Genomic DNA, 19,810 nt, shown 5'->3' on the forward strand with positions numbered 1-19,810 from the left:
ATTTTTATTTTTTATAAATTTATTTATTGTTTTTATTTTTGGCTGCATTGGGTCTTCGTTGCTGTGCGTGGGCTTTCTCTAGTTGCGGCGGGCAGGGGTTACTCTTCGTTGCAGTGTGTGGGCTTCTCATTGTGATGGCTTCTCTTTGTTGCAGAGCATGGGCTCTAGGCACACAGGCTTCAATGGCTGTGGTGCGCGGGCTCAGTAGTTGTGGCTTGCAGGCTCTAGAGCACAGGTTCAGTAGTTGTGGTACCCAGGCTTAGTTGCTCCACGGCATGTGGGATCTTCCCAGACCAGGGATTGAACCCATGTCCCCTGCATTGACAGGCGGATTCTTAACCACTGCACCACTAGGGAAGCCCTGTCTTGATTTTTAGATTTCACATACAAGTGAAATCATATAGTATTTGTCATTCTTTGGGTGACTTGTTTCACTAAGCATAATACCCTTTAAGCCCATTCATGTTGCCACAAATGACAAGGTTTCATTCTTTTTTATGGCTAAGTAATATTTTACTTTATAGATGTATTGTGTGTGTATATATATATATATATATATAATGCATACCACATATATATATACATATATATATATATATATATATCACATCTTCTTTATCTATTCAACTATGGGTGGACTCTTAGGTTGCCCCCCTATCTTGGCTATTGTAAATAATGCTGCAATGAACATTGGGGTACATTTATCTCTTCAAATTAGTATTTTCATTTTCTCAGGATAAGTAACCAGGAAGGGAACTGCTGGATTGTACAGTAGTTCTAGTTTTCATTTTTTGAAGAACCTCCATACTCTTTTCCATAGTGGCTGCACCAATTTACATTCCCAATAACAGTGCACGAGGGTTCCCTTTTTTCCACATCTTGCCAACACTTGTTATTTGTTGCCTTTTTGATGATAGCCATTCTGACAAGTGTTTAATATCCCTAATGATTAGTGATGTACACCTAAAACTAACAGAATGTTATATGTCAATTATACATCAATACAAATTATTTAAAATGTACTGGTGCAAGGGGCAACATCATCTTTAAGGGGTTCAGTTGAGTCCCTCATCTGTAGAACAGTCTGATGATACACTGTCACAGACCAGTGTTTGTTAAGAGCTCTGAGGATAATGAGTTCTCCCAAGTAACAGAGGTCAGGGGCTGCACTTAAGAGCCTGAAACTACGGGACCAGAATTAGCATCAAAATTGCCAATATTGGAGGGGCTGCTGAAGTGATTTACCTTTCACCTAAGGACTTCTGAGGTGCTAACAGACAATGTCATTCTAAGACAAACAGATGAGTAGCCAGAGAGTGCTGCTTAACATCTATAATCAGAAGAAGGCAAAGTGGGAGGAGCAGGAAACTGAGAATGGTTGCACCAAAAAAAAAAAAAAATAGTGATGCCTGCTCAGTTCATGTGGCAAAGCTAATTTTCAAATACAGAATCTGTTGACTAAAGAGATCGCTGTGCTCCTAGGAGGAAGGACATATCAACATCATGACAAATAGATTATGTAGTGATTCTCCCAGTCCTTTCCCCAAGAAACCTACAACCATTTCCTTGGGAGACAATATGATAGGGATAGAGAAACAACTAGAATTGTGTTCACCATGGGAAGGTAGACACAAGCGTCACCATTAAAGACTAAAAGAAGCAGTAGTGGTTATACGTTTCACATCACCATTGAAATCACCAATCCAGCCTTTACAGGAAACTTCTCGATCCAAATGAGTGATTATAGATAACCAACTCTCCCAAGTATAATGTCTTATTGTGGCTGCTATGTCAGATATACTATCATTGCTAGAGGATATTAAAATGGCCTCAGGCGCATAGCATGCAGCCATTGATTTGGTTAACTACTTAATTTCTATTTGGATCAGAAAAAAGCATCAAAAGAAGGTAGCATTCATGTGGCATGGATAACCATATTTGTATATTTGCCTCCAGGGCCACGTCCACCTTTCTACATCTGGCATATTATCTGAACAGATTTAGACCCTCAGAACATACAGAGGACATCGTACTGATTCATTATATCAAGAGCATCATGCTGATGGGACCAGGCGAACGTGAGTTGGTTAGTTCATCAGAGGTCTTATAAGGAGATATACATTGCAAGGTTAGGAGATAAACCTTACAAAGATTCAGGGACAATTCACATTATCGGAGTATTTAGGTTTACAGTGGTATAGGTAATATTCAGACATACCCTGAGAGTAAAGGCAAATTGCTTCATGGTGCCTTCCTTACCACAAGGAAGGTGCTGGCTGATATATATGCTTCTTTGCATTACTGAAGCAAACATTTCACACCTATGAATATGATGCTGGATGATAATGAAGGTGGCCATCTTTGAGTAGGAACACAAGGCAAGAAAGGGCCTTGCTTTCTTGCTAGCCTGTGTAAGCAGAAGCCATAATTTGGGCCATAAAGTCTGCACGGCTGATGTCTTTGACCCTGTGGGAAACTGGTGGTAGGGGTAAAGATGTGGTGTGGAATCTGTGGCAGGCCCCAAAGGAGAATCACAACGTAGGCCGTAGGGTTTTGTAATGAGGCCATGCCATCAGACTATGGAGAAACAGCTCTCTGTGCATTGGGGGAACCTGAGCAAAGTGAGCTTTTAGTCCATGTGGCCCCATATGAGCACGTGCCCTGAATCATTGTGTATCAGCTAGGTTTCTCTGGGCCTGGCGATCCATAAAATCAGATGGATCTGGCAGCATTTCACAGCAACCTCAAAATAGAACATCCAATACCAAGCTCATACAAGAGGAGAAGACATGTGTACGTTGTATGAGCGGGTATTTGAAGTCATCATATCACTCACCATGGTTTCACCAGTCACTTCACTCAGCTTCCATATATGCCCACATGGGGGTTTTGTTCAGTCAGCTAAATGAGGAATAAAATGCCTGACTTTGGTGTATGGTTGGGTAGGCTTGGTATGTGGGTTCAAACCAAACATGGAAGATGACTGCATAACATTCCTCTTCAAGGATGACTCTAAAAAGAGAGAAATAACAAAAAATAATATTCTGGGGCAGTTTTATGGCTAGTACCTTGGTCGTCTACCTTATGTGGAAGGTCTCCAATTAGACTACTTCAGGTGGCTAAGAGCCTTGTGAGCTGGTCAGGGCCTGAAATAAAAAGGACTAGAGTGTCAGAGAAAAAGGTGTTCTAGGGTAGAGCTCTGTGGCTGCTCATATAGCTGCAATCAGGAAGTGTGAAGATTTTCTTTTTTAAGTATAGTTGATTTACAATATTATGTTAGTTTCAGTTTATAGCAAAATGATTCAGATATATATTTCTATATATCTCTATATGTATCTATCTATCTATCTCTATATGGTGCAGATTATTTTCCATTATAGGTTCTTAGAAGATATTGAATAGAGTTCCCTGTACTATATAGTAAATCCCTTTTGCTTATCTATTTTGTGTATAGTAGTTTGTATCTGTTAATCCCATACTCCTAATTTATCCCTCCACTCCCTCCCTTCTCCCTTTGGTAACCATACGTTTGTTTTCTATGTCTGTGAGTCTGTTTCTGTTTGGCATATAGATTCATTTGTATTATTTTTTAGACTCCACATGTAAGTGATATCATATAATGTTTGTCTTTTTTCTGCCTGACTTACTTCACTTAGTATAATATTATCTAGGTCCATCCATGTTGCAGCAAATGGCAATATTTCATTTTTATGGCTGAGTACTATTCCAGTGTATACACATACCACAGTTTTTTAAAAAAATCTTTTGGCCATGCCACACAGCATGTGGGATCTTAGTTACCCTAACAGGGGTCGAACCTGTGATCCCTGTGCTGGCAGAGCAGAGTCTTAACCCCTGGACCACCAGGGAAGTCCCACGTACCGTATCTTCTTAAACCAATCGTCTATAGATGGGCATGTGGGTTGTTTCCATGTCTTGGCTATTGTAAATAGTGCTGCTATGAACATTGGGGTGCGTGTATATTTTTGAATTAGTGTTTTCATTTTATCCGGACATATACCCAGGAGTGGAATTGCTGAATCTTATGGTAGTTCTATTTTTAGCTTTTTAAGGAATCTCCATACTGCTTTCCATGGTGACTGCACCAATTTACATGCCCACCAACAGTGTACAAGGGTTCCCTTTCCCCCACATCCTCTCCAGCATTTATCATTTGTAGACTTTTTAATGATGGTCATTCTGACAGTTGTGAGGCAATACGTCATTGTGATTTTGATTTGCATTTCTCTAATAATTAGCGATGTTGAGCATCTTTTCATATGCTTCTTGGCCATCTGTATGTCTTCTTTGGAGAAATGTCCATGTAGGCCTTCTGCACATTTTTGATTGGATTTTTGTAGCACAGCTTCATGCCTATCAAGAAGCTTCCATCCTGGAAAAGGCCCTGAGCAACCAGGCAGACAAAATGACTCAGCCAATCAACATTAGACAATCTTCACCATTAACCACCATGGAACTGGCACAATGGGCACATGAACAGAGTGGCCATGGTGGCAGACGTAATGGCTACAGTGAGTTCAATAGCATAGACTCCCACTTGCCAAGAACGTCAGTCCAGGTACTACCGTCTCTAAATGTCCAACTTGCCAACAACAAAGATCATTGCTGAAGTCCTGAGAAGTCATTATTTCTCAAGAAGACCTAGCAGTTAACTGGTGGGAAGTCAACTACCGTGGGCCCCTTCCAATCTGGAAGGGCCAGCATTTGGTCCTCGCAAGAACAGATAGCAATTCTAGATGTGATAAGTAGCCTTTTGTGCCTGCAGAGCCACAGCCAGCATCAGTATTGGGGGCTTGCTTATGAAATGTGTGATCTTTAACCATGGAGTCCCACATGGCTTAGGACGTGAACAGAGACCTCAGCCTTCAGTGAATGAGGTAAAGGAATGGGCCCATCCCAATGGAATCCATTGTTTGCATCACATCAAATATTCACTGGCAACCACCCGCACACTGCACTGCAATGAGCTACTGAAGGCACAGCCGAAACATCAGCTCAGAGACAATATCCTGGAAGGATAGAGTGCCATCCTTCAGGGTACAGTGTGTATGTTCAATCAAAGACTGCTACATGGTACTGTATATCCATTATGAGGAATATATGGGATCGGGAAGCAAGGAGTAGAAGTTGGGTGGCCCTACTTACCATGACTCTTAATGATCCACTGGTGGTTTTTCTGCTTGTCCTCCCAGCAACTGTGTATTCTCCAGGGCTGTAGGTAGGTCTTGGTCTACAGAGAATGCACTTTTGCCAGGGATACAGCATGAATGCCATGGAACTGCAAGGTACAGTGGCCATCAAGGCCTCTCAGTCATCATATGTCCAAAGACTAGCTTGTGAGAACAGGAGTCACCATTATGGATGGAGTCATTGACCCGCAGTAGCAGGGGAGTTAAGGCTGCTATTCCTCAGTAGAGGCTTGGAGGATTACCTTTGGAACCCAGGTGATACTCTTGCCAGACTCCTGGAACTCCCTTGCTTGGGCAATGGTAACTGGAATGGACTTGTGCAACAATCTTGGCCTGAGAGGTCTCAGACTCCTCGAGGATAAAGATGCAAAATTTTTTAACAAACAATATAGAAAGTCTCCTGTTTTTCCTGTATGTTGTGCTCTTCCCCATCTACTTTCTCCATTCTTATACTCATACCTCATGAGTATCTAAAACTACCACAAGGATTGCAGAAACAGTTCTCAGCAATAGTGTTCTGTTGGTTATCGGGACTCCTTCAAGGGGCAGGATAACAGGAAAGTGCCTCAGGCACTCGTCTTGGTTAAAGGTGAAACTGCTGCTGAAGTTAAAATATAGGACAGTTCCTCCAATTCTTCCTCTTACAGAAACCCTGAGCCTGCTTCAGCTGTGAAGCCACCTGGTCTGCTGTTGTTCTCTGTTATGCCTCAACTCAGTGAAGGCTTTACCCTCTATTGGAGTCACAGAAATCTTTAAAAAAAAAAAAAAAGTTGGTGCCATTGCTTGGGAGAAGGTGGAAGAATTTCCAGCACTGCCTGGTGGGGTCAAAAACAGAACCGATCAACTGAGCTTTGGTGTGGAGGTAAGTCCTCCTTCTCTTCTTATTATTTTTTGTTTGTTTTTGGTTTTTTTGTTTGTTTCTTCATAGTTGGAGTTGCGGGGCCATGACCATCTCTTGAAGGTCAACCTTTTGTCAGACTGAGGTCAGTAATTTTCTTCTGCTTTCTGGAGAATTTTGGACAAGCAAAGAATTAGGCATTTTTCCTAAGGTAGGTCATGTCCCTCTTTCTACCTCAGACTTCTTTTACCCGGGGAAACTCCTCTTTTACCCAAACTGCTGGTCAGATTTGCTCTAGAAATATGGTCTGACAGAAAGGTCCTTACTCTATTAATTTCTTCTCAAAGTTGCATGGTTTCATTGAGTACGATCTCAAACTGTAGTGGCCCTTTGGTTTCTTGGGCATGTCAGACTTGTGTGTGTGGCACCTTAGAAGAAAGGGCATTAGAATAGCCATCACACCATGGGCAGTCTACCTCAGTTTGAGGTAGAGATAGATGGGCCCCTGGGCTGCACAGCTGGTGTTTGTCAAGTGGAGTAAAAGTGAAGCTTTGTTCTCCCCCCAGACACTCCAAGGATAAAGCTAGTGGCAGAAGCTGAGCTCTGCTGAAGTAAAGAGATAAGATGACCACTGCTGAGGTCAAGGAAAACTTCCCTGTCTGCACATGCGCAGGAAGGCTCCTTGGGGGTCAAAAAGGGAGGGGCGCCACCCCCTAATAATCTGTGGACATACCCCCAGGGGCCTCTGCGGTGGGATCCATCTTAGCAAAAAGTTGCACGTGCATGTTGGGGAGGGTCCTAGGACAGGTCAGGTGTGAAAGAAGCAACAAGATGATTGACCAAAGGTAAACAAAGACCCGGAAGAACCATCCTATATAAGTGATTTAAATCACCTCTTTACTGCGCTCCTCATTAGATTAGAGAGGACACCCACACCCCTTCTCTCCTTTCTCTCTGGGTGTGTATTTCTGTCTTGCTTCAGTATTAAATAAACAAACTCTTTCTCCGGTGCTCTCCCACTTATTGAGCTGTGCCTCTAATAATAAACTTTGTACCTGTTTTTGCAGTTTTTGCCTCCTTAAAACATTCTTGCTTTCAAATGGGGCAAGAGCCATGGGGACTTTGCTTCTAGCCTGTAGCCCCTGGTGGTCTAGTGGTTAGGATTCCTGGCTTTTCACCCAGGCTACCCAAGTTCAATTCCTGGGCAGGGAACTAAGATCCCTCTTCAGGACAGCTCATTGCTGTCTCTCTGAGAGCAAGTTGGTACAAAGAAGCCAAGAAAGGAAAGATTTTGAACAGATTCTAATATTCTGTGACCCCTAGTATACAACTTTCACATTGCTTCTTCCTGTCCCAGAGACCTTGTCTTTCTATGTCTACCTATGTTTGTGTGTCTCACAACCCCACTCCTTTGTCACCTTCCTCCTATCCTTACCCCTGTTTTCCTTTCTGCCCCCTTGATTCTCTTCTTCACCTTCTGGTGCTCCCACTTACCTTTGTTCTGGAACTTCACCCTTTCTTGATATGCCATAGCCCTAGCAATAGGAAAAAAAAATCTTCTAAGGCTATCCCTGAGCGTGTCTGCCCTTATTTGACTGGGAATAATCCAACCACGTTAACTTGGCTGTAATGATTCAGTCTCACATATCTGGCACCAATTAGAAACTGATTTTAAGGAATACCCATGTTGGACCTTAACACAAGACAGCCACCTTTTAAAAGTATGGCCTATACCTGGAATATCAAATGTTGTTTAGAAACATAAAATAGACTGGGGTTCACACTCATCCTCAGGGTAAAACACTTAGGTCAAGATTTTGGAGATAGCCTGGTAACCAAAGAGAAAACATACACAATTGACTGTAGGGTACTACAAATTAAACACCTTGAGGGAAACAAAAGGTCCTTCACCGGTGCAAAAAGACCAATAAGGACATGAGTAGATATCAGAAAAATAGAAATAGAGAAAAGAAGCTACAGGGGCCACAGTTTTCACCTTTTGGCAAATGGACTGCTAATTTGAAACAAAATCACCCCGACCCACAGGAAGAAAGATACTTTGTCTTCATCAGGAGCCTTTGGATCAAGGAGAAGTAACCATGTTCGTAAATGGTCATCCAACTTCTATTTTAATAGATATTGGTGCAAAGAGCGAATGCAGTAACATATGTTTGACAAGGGTATGGTAAACTGGGTCTCAGACCTGTCAAGGATGAAGATCCAGATTACTCTACTGGATAAGCTCTGTGGACAAGAAATGCTGCCTAAGAGAACTCTATAAAAGTTGGACAAATTAAAATGTCACAGAGTGGCAATCCCATTGATTCTCTACTGCTGCATCCTTCCTCTTCCCTTAGGTACCTACCCTCATCTGGACTCCATATTTAGAAAGGGATTTGATCCAACGTCTGGGACATTTTAATAGCACGAATATAACACATCTCACTTATGAGACCTGCTTCTAATACTCTCTGGTGAAGCGATTGCTTCCTGTTTCCTTTTATGTAAGTTTTTGTTCCTGTACATATTATACGTCAGGCACGCAGTTCCATCCTGTACTTTATAGACAGGCTGTGCTTAGGCAATTCCTAGGATTTTAAATATGAGATGGTATGACATTAATAACTAGGGCCCATAAGAAGTGATAAATCAGTGATCAATGGCTCCTTGTGTGATGGTTTTACAATAAAAGATATCAAATGCCAAAGTCCTTATACTTGGAATACTTCTGTTTTAGCACTACCCAAGATAATAATGAGAATGAAAGAGTCAGCAATTATTAAGTGCCTAACATATTCCAGGCCCTTCTTAGGGCCTTTCTTTGGACCATCACAAAACCCCAGAAAAGTACATTTCATCTCTCAGTGTAACATGTCAGATATAACCTTGATCCTCTGAAAGCCTATGACTTTGGACAAGATCACATACTTAGCAGGTTGTTGAACTACTGTTGATATTCATGCACTTATGACCCAAAATTTTTGATCTTCCTACTGTATCTGTCAAGGTGTCTTTTAGGCTATCTTTTATGTTAGGCTTATTTAACACTAGCAAAAACATGAACCAATAACACAAATCTAGTACATAATCAACTAAGGGGAAGTCTAATAAACTATTAAACAAGTGCATACCGGTTCAAACAAGGAGTGCTACAGGCATACCTGTGAAACTTTAGTATGCACAACATAAATAAGTATAAGTCCTCTTGTTGTTGAATCTAACAGTTCCCACTATCAGCTACAGGAGTAGTAAGACTACGACCAGATCTAAAATATTAAATGCATTTAACCACACAGACCCTTTTTAAATTGCCAAGTCATTTTATTTCAAGATAACAACTTGGGAAGAGTTATAGAATTACGTAATTAATCCTGTAAGAGTGATTGTCGATCATTTCTTCCAGTAAGTGCCAAAGTAATTTTCTCCATTTTGTGTGTTCCAGTTTGTATTTACTTGGGTTCAAGGGGTTATTTTTTCCAACAGTTTATTTTTCGTTTTCCATAGAAAAAGGCACCTATCACCGCTGAAAGCAAAAGAAGGAAAAGACGAAGAAGCAGTAGAGCTATTCCTCTGTTTATATTCACTAGTAGCCTGGCTCGAATACCTATTTCTCTGTCAGGTGGGGGGCCACTATCTACACTGCCACCTGGTCCTTTCTCGCTACAATTTGGTGGTTTCCAGCCTTGCTGACAGTGACAATGTCTTCGGTTGTTGCATACCCCTCTGTAATTGCACATCTTGACATCACAGTCAAAACCCATGTCTTGAAAAAAAGTACAATTTTGGTCCTTACAGTATGATCCTGGACCACATGATGCACCATCCACTACAAGCCCCATTTCTGGTGAGTCTGTCCCAAAGTGGGCATCGTACCCAAAGCAGCTTTCTGGTTTAATATCTTGTACTACTATATGATGAAATGTAGTGTGCTCCCCGCCACCAGGAAGTTCCTTCACATTAGCACAGTGCAGCATTCCACACAGAACATCATCTTGTTCACATTTTACAGGGTTTCCTCCTCCTCGAAGCAACTTCACACCACAGTTCCCAAATCGGTCACCTATGATATTCAATGTTTTATAGCATGCTGGTGCAGCATCTTTTACTTTATAGCCAAAGAGGGCTTGACACTGCATATCACGGTCACTACAGTTTCCCTTCACACAAACAGCTAATGGCGAACATGGGGTTCCATCCTGGATATAAGTGTCAGCTGGACAAACATGCGTTGCCCCGTTACAGTATTCTGGTAAATCACAAATACCAAGAGTATCTCTGCAAAGAGTTCCAGGTTGAGCATATTTACACTTAACACAGCAACTTCCTTCATTGCAATCACTGCCATTGGTGAGGACACAATGGTTCTGACAACACGGATCCCTAGCACAGTCTTTTAAGGTGCCACAGTCACATTCTTCCCTCTGATTTATGATCTTGTCACCACAGCGAGGAGCTACATAAGGAAAATTACGGTATGGTACATTTGGTATACTCAAACAAGGATCCCACATAGAAACCCGCTGATGCAGTTGGCTATATGTACAATTGCTCATCATATCTAGAAGACCAGGCTCAGGAGCCATGATGCAGTGATCTCTTCGAAAACAGTGACAACCTGGACCATCGTGTACACAGCCCAGAACATGACCTATTGCATGTGCTGCAACAGTTGAAGCTAAAAATATGTGATAATTTGAAACAAATACAAACGATGCTCCCCAATTGGGGTTGCATATTCCTTCATGGCTGCTATAATATGAGGACCCAGCGATTTTATGTCCTGTGAAAAGCATTGAAGTATCATGAGGAATTTGTGTATACCATCCCCACCATTTCCATAAACCAAAGTCAGTTACTGCAGCTTCAGCACTACGCCAATTGTATAAATCTATCCTATCCATGCCATCCCATATGCACATAAGACGAATCAAAACCTGAAGTTGACCCTGGTAGAAAATGCTATGCAATATGTTGTTTATAATCACTACATTCTCTATTATACGTGTATGATTAGGGTTCCGAACAACTAATGAGTTAGAAACTGTGTAGTGAATTTTTAAGTATTTCCTATGCGGCCACCACAAATACGCAGGAGCTGCTCTAGGTATCTCAGCAATCATCGCCTCCTCATATGCTTGATTTGTATCTTTCCTTTCAATCTTACATTTTGCATCCTCTGCTGGTGTTTTTTGCGACACAAGCTGAGAAATCACATGCTCGAATTTGGAAGAAGCCTCCAGTGGTTTGATTTCGTAAGTGAAGTCATCCACCTGCAGCATCCCACGCAGACCCCCATAGCAGGTGTCCAGTGTGCCCATGGACCCAGGAACCCCTTCCAGGTAGCTAAAGTAGTAACAGTCTCGGGGGATAAAAGGGTAGTCCTCCTGCATGGCGCCTTGGTCGTTATCGGTGATAACAGGAAAATGCCTGGGCAGCAAGCTCTTCTTGACTCTCATATGAAGCACGTGTCTTTGGCCACTGAAACGAACCTTGTAGGAGAGCTGGCCTTGTGTTGCGGCTCCACGCACTCTGTGGGACACCTTCCTGGGGATCACAATTTCAGAGGAAGTGAAGCGCCAACCTGGGGGGTCATGGGAGCAGCAGGTCGGAAACAGGAGCAGCCAGAGCAGAGGCAGCCAGAGATCACCTGCCAGGTGGGCCTGGGCCCAGGCAGGCCCCATGAGTGAGGAAGCCTGTGACCAAAGAAATCCACTCCAGCGGGAGGCAGGCAAGACTATCCCTGCAACAGCAACTCCTAAACAGCAGTCTAGTCCTGAGGAGAGCAGAGAGAGGCTGGAGGCTGGGCATCCCCAGAGAGGTGCAGGAGGGAGGGGGCAGCTCTTACATAACAATGGTGTATTCATGAGGGGGAGGGGCTGTGCTAAGTGATCCTGGGGATCCTGGCACAGGGCTCTTAGAGAGGAGGAAACATGGGAGAAATTAGGAAAAATGGAGTGTATAGCTTGGGCTGAATGGTCCCACCGTCTCTTGGAGAAGTCACAGGGGAAGAATCAGTGGGTGTTGTGCAATTTTAAGACAGTGATTGACATTTTTTCCCTGAAACCAAAATGAGACAAGGCTTCAATTCGTAATTAAGAAATTACGAAATGGAGAGGAGAGTGGAAGCTTCTTTTTGTAAGAATTTTGAGGAAAGAATCAGATTCTCTCATACTTTATAAAAATGGAATGTGTTGGGGGTGATTAACGGAACAAAAGAATAAATAGTGTCACGAGTAGAAAAGGTAGGGTAGATAATAATAGTTTCTAATAAAGTTAAACTTATACTTGCCCTACGTCTCAGTGATTCCAGCCATAGGACGTTCCCCACAGCGATTCGTATGTGGATATTCATAGCAGCATTATTCACAAGTTTATTCCAGAGACTGGAAACAAACAACCAGTACTCAATAGATGAATGGCAAACAAAATGGCATATTCATTCAGTGGGATAATCCTCAGTAAATCTGAACAAGTTTCCACCATGTGTAAGAACATGGATGTATCTATCTCATAGATATTATGATGATAGAAAGAAATCAGACCAAAGAAACTTTATATAGGACTTCATTTGTATGAAGTTCTGGAATAGTCCAAAGTAATATAGGGGAATAGAATTTAAATCACTGTTTTCCTGATGTGAGGCAAGGGAGGGATGGAGGGAAGTTTCTGGAGTGATGGGAAACTTCTGAATCTTGATTGGGACGTGCTCAAGATGAACGTTTGAAATCCTCACCCCCAAGGTGGTGGTATTAGCAGGTGGGGTCTTTGGAAGGTGATTAGTGCTTTTATAGAAGAGGACTCAGAGAGATCCTTCACCCCTTTTACCCTGTGTGGTTATGGTGAGAAGATGTCATTTATGAGCCGGGAAGTGCTTCTCACCAGATACTAAATCTGATGGTGCCTTGATCTTGGACTTACTGGCCTCCAGAACTGAGAAATAAAGTTCTCTTTTGTATAAGTCACCCAATAATGGTGTTTTCCTGCCTTAACATAATATAACATAAAATCGGTTCCTGGAAGTACTGTTGTAGGTAACAGTTACCTGAAATTGTGTGAATGGCATGGAACTAGGTATTGGATAGAGATTGGAAGAGTTTTGAGCGGAAGACTAGAAAGCTTACAGTGCTGTGGACAGACTCTTGGTGACAGCCTAGAAAGAAAAAAGAAAAGTTGCATAGAAAACCCCCAACCTCCTTAGAAAATACCTTAGAAAATACCTAGGTAATCTTGAACAGATTGGTAGGATATGGACTGGAAAGGCCATACTAATGAGGCAGAAATGGGGATTATGTTATTGGACAATGGAGGAAAAGCCATTTGTTATCAAGTAGCAAAGAAATTGGCCGGAGTGGGTTTGGCTGGAGTGGGTTTGTGTCCTAGTGTTTTGTGGAATGTACAACTTTAGAAAATAAGTTGGATATTTAGCTGGGGAAATATCTCAGCAAAGTGTTGAAGGAGTGGCTGGCTTATTTCCTTTTGCTCTAAGCGTCTGTAGGGAGAGAAAAGTGATTTAAAGATGGAATTATTCATCAAAGAACAGTGGAACTTTAAAGATTTGGAAAATTCCCAGGCCATCCATATAGAAAAGACTGAGAAAGCATGGTCTGAATAGAACGCTAAGGATGTGGTCAAGCAAACCACTTGATAAGATTAGTAAGTCATCTCCACAAGTCAGGAGCTGTGTACAAGACAATAGCAGAATCACCCCCTTGCTCCACAGGGTGATCAATTTCAAAGGAGGGGTCTCCAGTGCCTTCAGGACCTTTTCATGCCTTATCAGAGGCATGACAGAGTTGCCACACACTTGGGTTCCATTCCCAGCACTCCACAGCACAGGCAACAGTAGCCACTCCTGTAGAAGGCACAGACAGCAGGCTTTGGCAGTGTCCACGCTGGGCATTCTCCATTGGTGTGCAAATTCCATCCAGATCTTGAAGGATGGAGATTACTGGAGCTGAGGGTCTATGACCCTGGAGAGGCGGCCACCTTACAGAGCACACACCAGGGTAGTACCCAGCAGAGCCATGGGGGCAGGTCACTTCCAGGACCCCAGACTAGTAGAACCACTGCACATTATTTAAGCCTGGGGAGCCACAGGCATATGACTTCAGTCCATGAGAACTGCAGTGTGGGCTGTGCTCAGCAAAACCATGGGGCAGGCCTCCAGGAGTCTTGGGTGTCCAACCCAGAACTGCCAGCCCAGTGTGTCTGGAAGGCAGGACCTTCACTCCAATGGATTCGGAAGTGAAACAAAATCCCCAGTGTGCCTAGAGGGAAGAACATGGAGCCAAAGAGAATTAATTATTCTCTTGCCTTAAGATTTTGGACATACTTGGGACTGGTTGCTCCTTTCTTCTTTCCTATTTCTCCCTTTTGGAATGAGAGTGTCTATCCTGTGCCTGTCCCACCATTGTATTTTAGAAACATATAACTTGTGTGACTTTTAAAAAAAAATATTCAGGGAGTTCCCTGGTGGCCTAGTGGTTAGGATTCTGGGATTTCACTGCTGTGGCCTGGGTTCAATCCCTGGTCAGGGAACTTAGATCCCACAAGCCACATAGTGTGGTGAAAAAAAAATTATTCAGAAATATCCCTATATAATTGAAAGATAAAGATTGAGGCTTTGGGGAGGACCTTCAAGGAGTAAGGAGGAGTAAGACGTGGCGATCACCTTCTTCCCCACAAATACATCAAAAATACATCTACATGTGGAGCAACTCCTACAGAACATCTACTGAACACTGGCAGAAGACCTCAGACTTCCCAAAAGGCAAGAAACTCCCCACGTACATGGTCATGTGGCTGACATGGTCTCGGTGCTCCAGCCAGGTGTCAGGCCTGAGCCTCTGAGGTGGGAGAGACGAGTTCAAGACATTGGATCACCATACACCTCCTGGCCACACTTAATATCAATCAATGAGAGCTCTCCCAGAGATCTCCGTCTCAATGCTAAGACCTAGCTCCACTCAAGGATCAGCAAGCTACAGTGCTGGACACCCCATGCCAAACAACTAGCAAGATAGGAATACATCCCACCCATTAGCAGAGAGGCTGCCTAAAATCATAATAAGTTCACAGATACCCCAAAACACACCACTGGATGTGGTCCTGTCCACCAGAAAGACAAGATCCAGCCTCATCCACAATAACACAGGCACCAGTCCCCTCCACCAAGAAGCCTACACAAGCCACTGAACCAACCTTGCCCACTGGAGGCAGACACCAAAAATAATGGGAACTAGGAACCTGCAGCCTGCAAAAAAGGAGACATCAAACACAGTAAGTTAAGCAAATGAGAAGACAGAGGAATACTCAGCAGATGAAGGTAAAAGTAAAAACCCACCAGACGAAACAAATGAAGGGAAATAGGCAGTCTACCTGAAAAAGAATTCAGAGTAATGGTAGTAAAGATGATCCAAAATCTTGGAAATAGAATGGAGAAAATACAAGAAACGTTTAACAAGGACCTAGAAGAAGAAAACCGAACAAACTATGATGAAAAACACAATAAATGAAATGTAAAATTCTCTAGAAGGAATCAATAGCAGAATAACTGAGGCAGAAGAATGGATAAGTGACCTGGAAGATAAAATAGTGGAAATAACTACTGCAGAGCAGAATAAAGAAAAAAGAATGAAAAGAATTGAGGACAGTCTCAGAGACCTCTAGGAGAATATTAAATGCACCAACATTCAATTATAGGGGTCCCAGAAGAAGAAGGGAAAAACAAAGGGAATGAGAAAATATTTGAAGAGATTATAGTTGAAAACTTCCCTAATATGGGAAAGGAAATAGTCAATCAGGTCCAGGAAGCACAGAGAGTCCCATACAGGATAAATCCAAGGAGAAACATGTCAAGACACATATTAATCAACGTATCAAAAATTAAATACAAAGAAAACATATTAAAAGCAGCAAGGGAAAAGCAAAAAATAACATAAAAGGGAATCCCTATAAGGTTAACAGCTGATCTTTAGCAGAAACTCTACAAGCCAGAAGGGAGTGGCAGGACATATTTAAAGCGATGAAAGGGAAAAACCTACAACCAAGATTGCTCTACCCAGCAAGGATCCCATTCAGATTTGACGGAGAAATTAAAACCTTTACAGACAAGCAAAAGCTAAGAGAATTCAGCACCACCAAACCAGCTTTACAACAAAGGCTAAAGGAACTTCTCTAGGCAGGAAACACAAGAGAAGGAAAAGACCTACAATAACAAACCCCCCAAAATTAAGAAAATGCTAATAGGAACATACATATCGATAATTACCTTAAATGTAAATGGATTAAATGATCCAACCAAAAGACATAGACTGGCTGAATGGATACAAAAACAAGACCCATATATATGCTGTCTACAAGAGACCCATTTCAGACCTAGGGACACATAGAGACTGAAAGTGAGGGGATGGAAAAAGATATACCATGCAAATGGAAATCAAAAGAAAGCTGGAATAGCAATTCTCCTATCAGACAAATACACTTTAAAATCAAGACTATTACAAGAGACAAAGAAGGACACAGCATAATGGTCAAGGGACCAATCCAAGAAGAAGATATAACAATTGTAAATATTTATGCATGCAATATAGGAGCACCTCAATATATAGGGCAAATGCTAACAGCCATAAAGGGAGAAATCGACAGTAAACAAAAATAGTAGGGGACTTTAACACCCCACTTTCACCAATGGACAGATCCTCCAAAATGAAAATAAATAAGGAAACACAAGCTTTAAATATCACATTAAACAAGATGGACTTAATTTATATCTACAGGACATCCCATCAAAAACCAGCAGAATACACTTTCTTCTCAAGTGCTCATGGAACATTCTCCAGGATGGATCATATCTTTGGTCACAAATCAAGCCTTGCTAAATTTAAAAAACTGAAATCTTATCAAGTATCTTTTCTGACCACAATGCTATGAGACTAGATATCAATTACAGGAAAAAAATTTGTAAAAAATACAAACACATGGAGGCTAAACAATACAGTACTTAATAACCAAGAGATCACTGAAGAAATCAAAGAGAAAATCAAAAAATACCTAGAAAAAAATGACAATGAAAATACGATGACCCAAAACCCATGGGATGCAACAAAAGCAGTTCTAAGAGGGAAGTTTATAGCAATACAATCCTACCTCAAGAAGCGAGAAACTTCTCAAATAAACAACCTAAACTTACACTTAAGGCAATTAGAGAAAAAGAACAAAAAAGCCCCAAAGTTAGCAGAAGGAAAGAAATCATAAAGATCAGATCAGAAATAAATGAAAAAGAAATGAAGGAAACAATGGCAAAGATCAATAAAACTAAAAGCTGGTTCTTTGAGATGATAAAAAAAATTGATCAACCATTAGCCAGACTCAGCAAGAAAAAAAGGGAGAAGACTCAAATCAATAGAATTAGAAATGACAAAGGAGAAGTAATAACTGACACTGCAGAAATACAAAAGATCATGAGAGATTGTTACAAGCAACACTATGCCAATAAAATGGAAAACCTGGAAGAAATGGACAAATTCTTAGAAAAGCACAAACTTCCGAGACTGAACCAGGAAGAAATAGAAAATATAAACAGACCAATCACAAGCACTGAAATTGAAACTGTGATGAAAAATCTTCCACCAAACAAAAGCCCAGGACCAGATGGCTTCACAGGCGAATTCTATCAAACATTTAGAGAAGAGCTAACACCTATCCTTCTCAAACTCTTCCAAAATATAGCAGAGGGAGGAACACTCACCAACTCATTCTATGAGGCCACCATCACCCTGATACCAAAACCAGACACAGATGTCACAAAGAAAGAAAACTACAGGCCAATATCACTGATGAACATAGATGCAAAAATCCTCAACAAAATACTAGCAAACAGAATCCAACAGCACATTAAAAGGATCATACACCATGATCAAGTGGGGTTTATCCCAGGAATGCTAGAATTCTTCAATATATGCAAATCAATCAATGTGATACACCATATTAACAAATTGAAGGATAAAATCCATATGATCATCTCAATAGGTGCAGAAAAATCTTTCGACAAAATTCAACATCCATTTATGATAAAAACCCTCCAGAAAGTAGGCATAGAGAGAACTTACCTCAACATAATAAAGGCCATATATGACAAACCCACAGCCAACATCATTCTCAATGGTGAAAAACTGAAACCATTTCCACGAAGATCATGAACAAGACAAGGTTGCCCACTCTCACCACTATTATACAACATAGTTTTGGAAGTTTTAGCGACAGCAATCAAAGAAGAAAAAGAAATAAAATGAATCCAAATCAGAAAAGAAGAAGTAAAACTGTCACTTGCAGATGACATGATATTTTACATAGAGAATCCTAAAGGTGTTACCAGAAAACTACTAGAGCTAATCAATGAATTTGGTAAAGTAGCAGGACACAAAATTAATGAACAGAAATCTCTTGCATTCCTATACACTAACAATGAAAGATCAGAAAGAGAAATTAAGGAAACAATCCCATTCACCACTACAACAAAAAGAATAAAATACTTAGGAATAAATCTACCTAGGGAGGTAAAAAGCCTTTACTCAGAAAACTATAGGACACTGATGAAAGAAATCAAAGATGATACAAACAGATGGAGAGATATACCATGTTCTTGGATTGGAAAAATCAATATTGTGAAAATGACTATACTACCCAAAGCAATCTACAGATTCAATGCAATCCCTATCAAACTACCAATGGCATTTTTCACAGAACTAGAACAAAACATTTCACAATTTGTATGGAAACACAAAAGACCCCGAATAGCCAAAGCAATCTTGAGAAAGAAAAACGGAGCTGGAGGAATCAGGCTCCCTGACTTCAGACTATACTACAAAGCTACAGTAATCAAGACCACATGGTACTGGCACAAAAACAGAAATGTAGATCAATGGAACAGGACAGAAAGCCCAGAGCTAAACCCATGCACATACGGTCACTTTATCTTTTTTTTTTTTTTTTGTGGTACACGGGCCTCTCACTGTTGTGGCCTCTCCCACTGTGGAGCACAGGCTCCAGACGCACAGGCTCAGCTGCCATGGCTCATGGGTCTAGCCGCTCTGCTGCATGTGGGATCTTCCCGGACCGGGGCACGAACCCGTGTCCCCTGTATCGGCAAGGGGACTCTCAACCACTGCACCACCAGGGAAGCCCTGGTCACTTTATCTTTGATAGAGGAGGCAAGAATATACAATGGAGAAAAGACAGCCTCTTCAATAAGTGGTGCTGAGTAAACTGCATAGCTATATGTAAAAGAATGAAATTACAACACTCCCTAACACCATACACAAAGATAAACTCAAAATGGATTAAAGACCTAAATGTAAGGCCAGACACTATAAATCTCTTAGAGGAAAACATAGGCAGAACACCCTATGACATAAATCACAAGATACTTTTTGACCCACCTCCTAGAGAAATGGAAATAAAAACAAAAATAAACAAATGGGACCTAATGAAACTTAAAAGCTTATGCACAGCAAAGGAAACCGTAAACAAGATGAAAAGACAACCCGAATGGGGGAAAATATTTGCTAATGAAGCAACTGACAAAGGATTAATCTCCAAAATATACAAGCAGCTCATGCAGCTCTATATCAAAAAAACAAACAACCCAATCAAAAAATGGATGGAATACCTAAATAGACATTTCTCCAAAGAAGATATACAGATTGCCAACAAACACATGAAAAGATGCTCAACATCACTAATCATTAGAGAAATGCAAGTC

At 41.4% G+C, this 19,810-nt stretch overlaps 1 protein-coding gene across 2 annotated transcripts; it reads right to left on the reverse strand.

The window, feature by feature from the left end:
* Window positions 1-664: 664 nt before the first annotated feature.
* LOC111173305 (disintegrin and metalloproteinase domain-containing protein 20-like) lies at window positions 665-12,204 on the reverse strand. Of its 2 annotated transcripts, XR_016392209.1 has the most exons (2): window positions 5,167-12,204; window positions 665-3,012 (listed from the first exon to the last, which is right to left on the reverse strand). XR_016392209.1 is itself a non-coding variant. In XM_089907892.1 (1 exon), exon 1 carries the CDS (start codon window positions 11,727-11,729, stop codon window positions 9,516-9,518), a length of 2,214 nt encoding a protein of 737 aa, XP_089764018.1. In that variant the 5' UTR covers window positions 11,730-11,741; the 3' UTR covers window positions 665-9,515. The 2 variants fall into 2 exon arrangements, 1 of the variants encoding a protein (XP_089764018.1); XM_089907892.1 differs by having other exon boundaries at window positions 665-11,741.
* Between the last annotated feature and the right edge of the window lie 7,606 nt (window positions 12,205-19,810).

Source organism: Delphinapterus leucas, chromosome 2, assembly GCF_059928025.1.
Source record: "Delphinapterus leucas isolate spDelLeu-1000000601 "Yukka" chromosome 2, BTC_Dleu_Yukka2, whole genome shotgun sequence".
NCBI classification, from domain to species: domain Eukaryota; kingdom Metazoa; phylum Chordata; class Mammalia; order Artiodactyla; family Monodontidae; genus Delphinapterus; species Delphinapterus leucas.

What these genes read in the sequence shown, in the direction of transcription:
- LOC111173305 (XM_089907892.1), bottom strand. Translation starts at nt 11,729, where the DNA reads ATGGGGCCTGCCTGGGCCCAGGCCCACCTGGCAGGTGATCTCTGGCTG.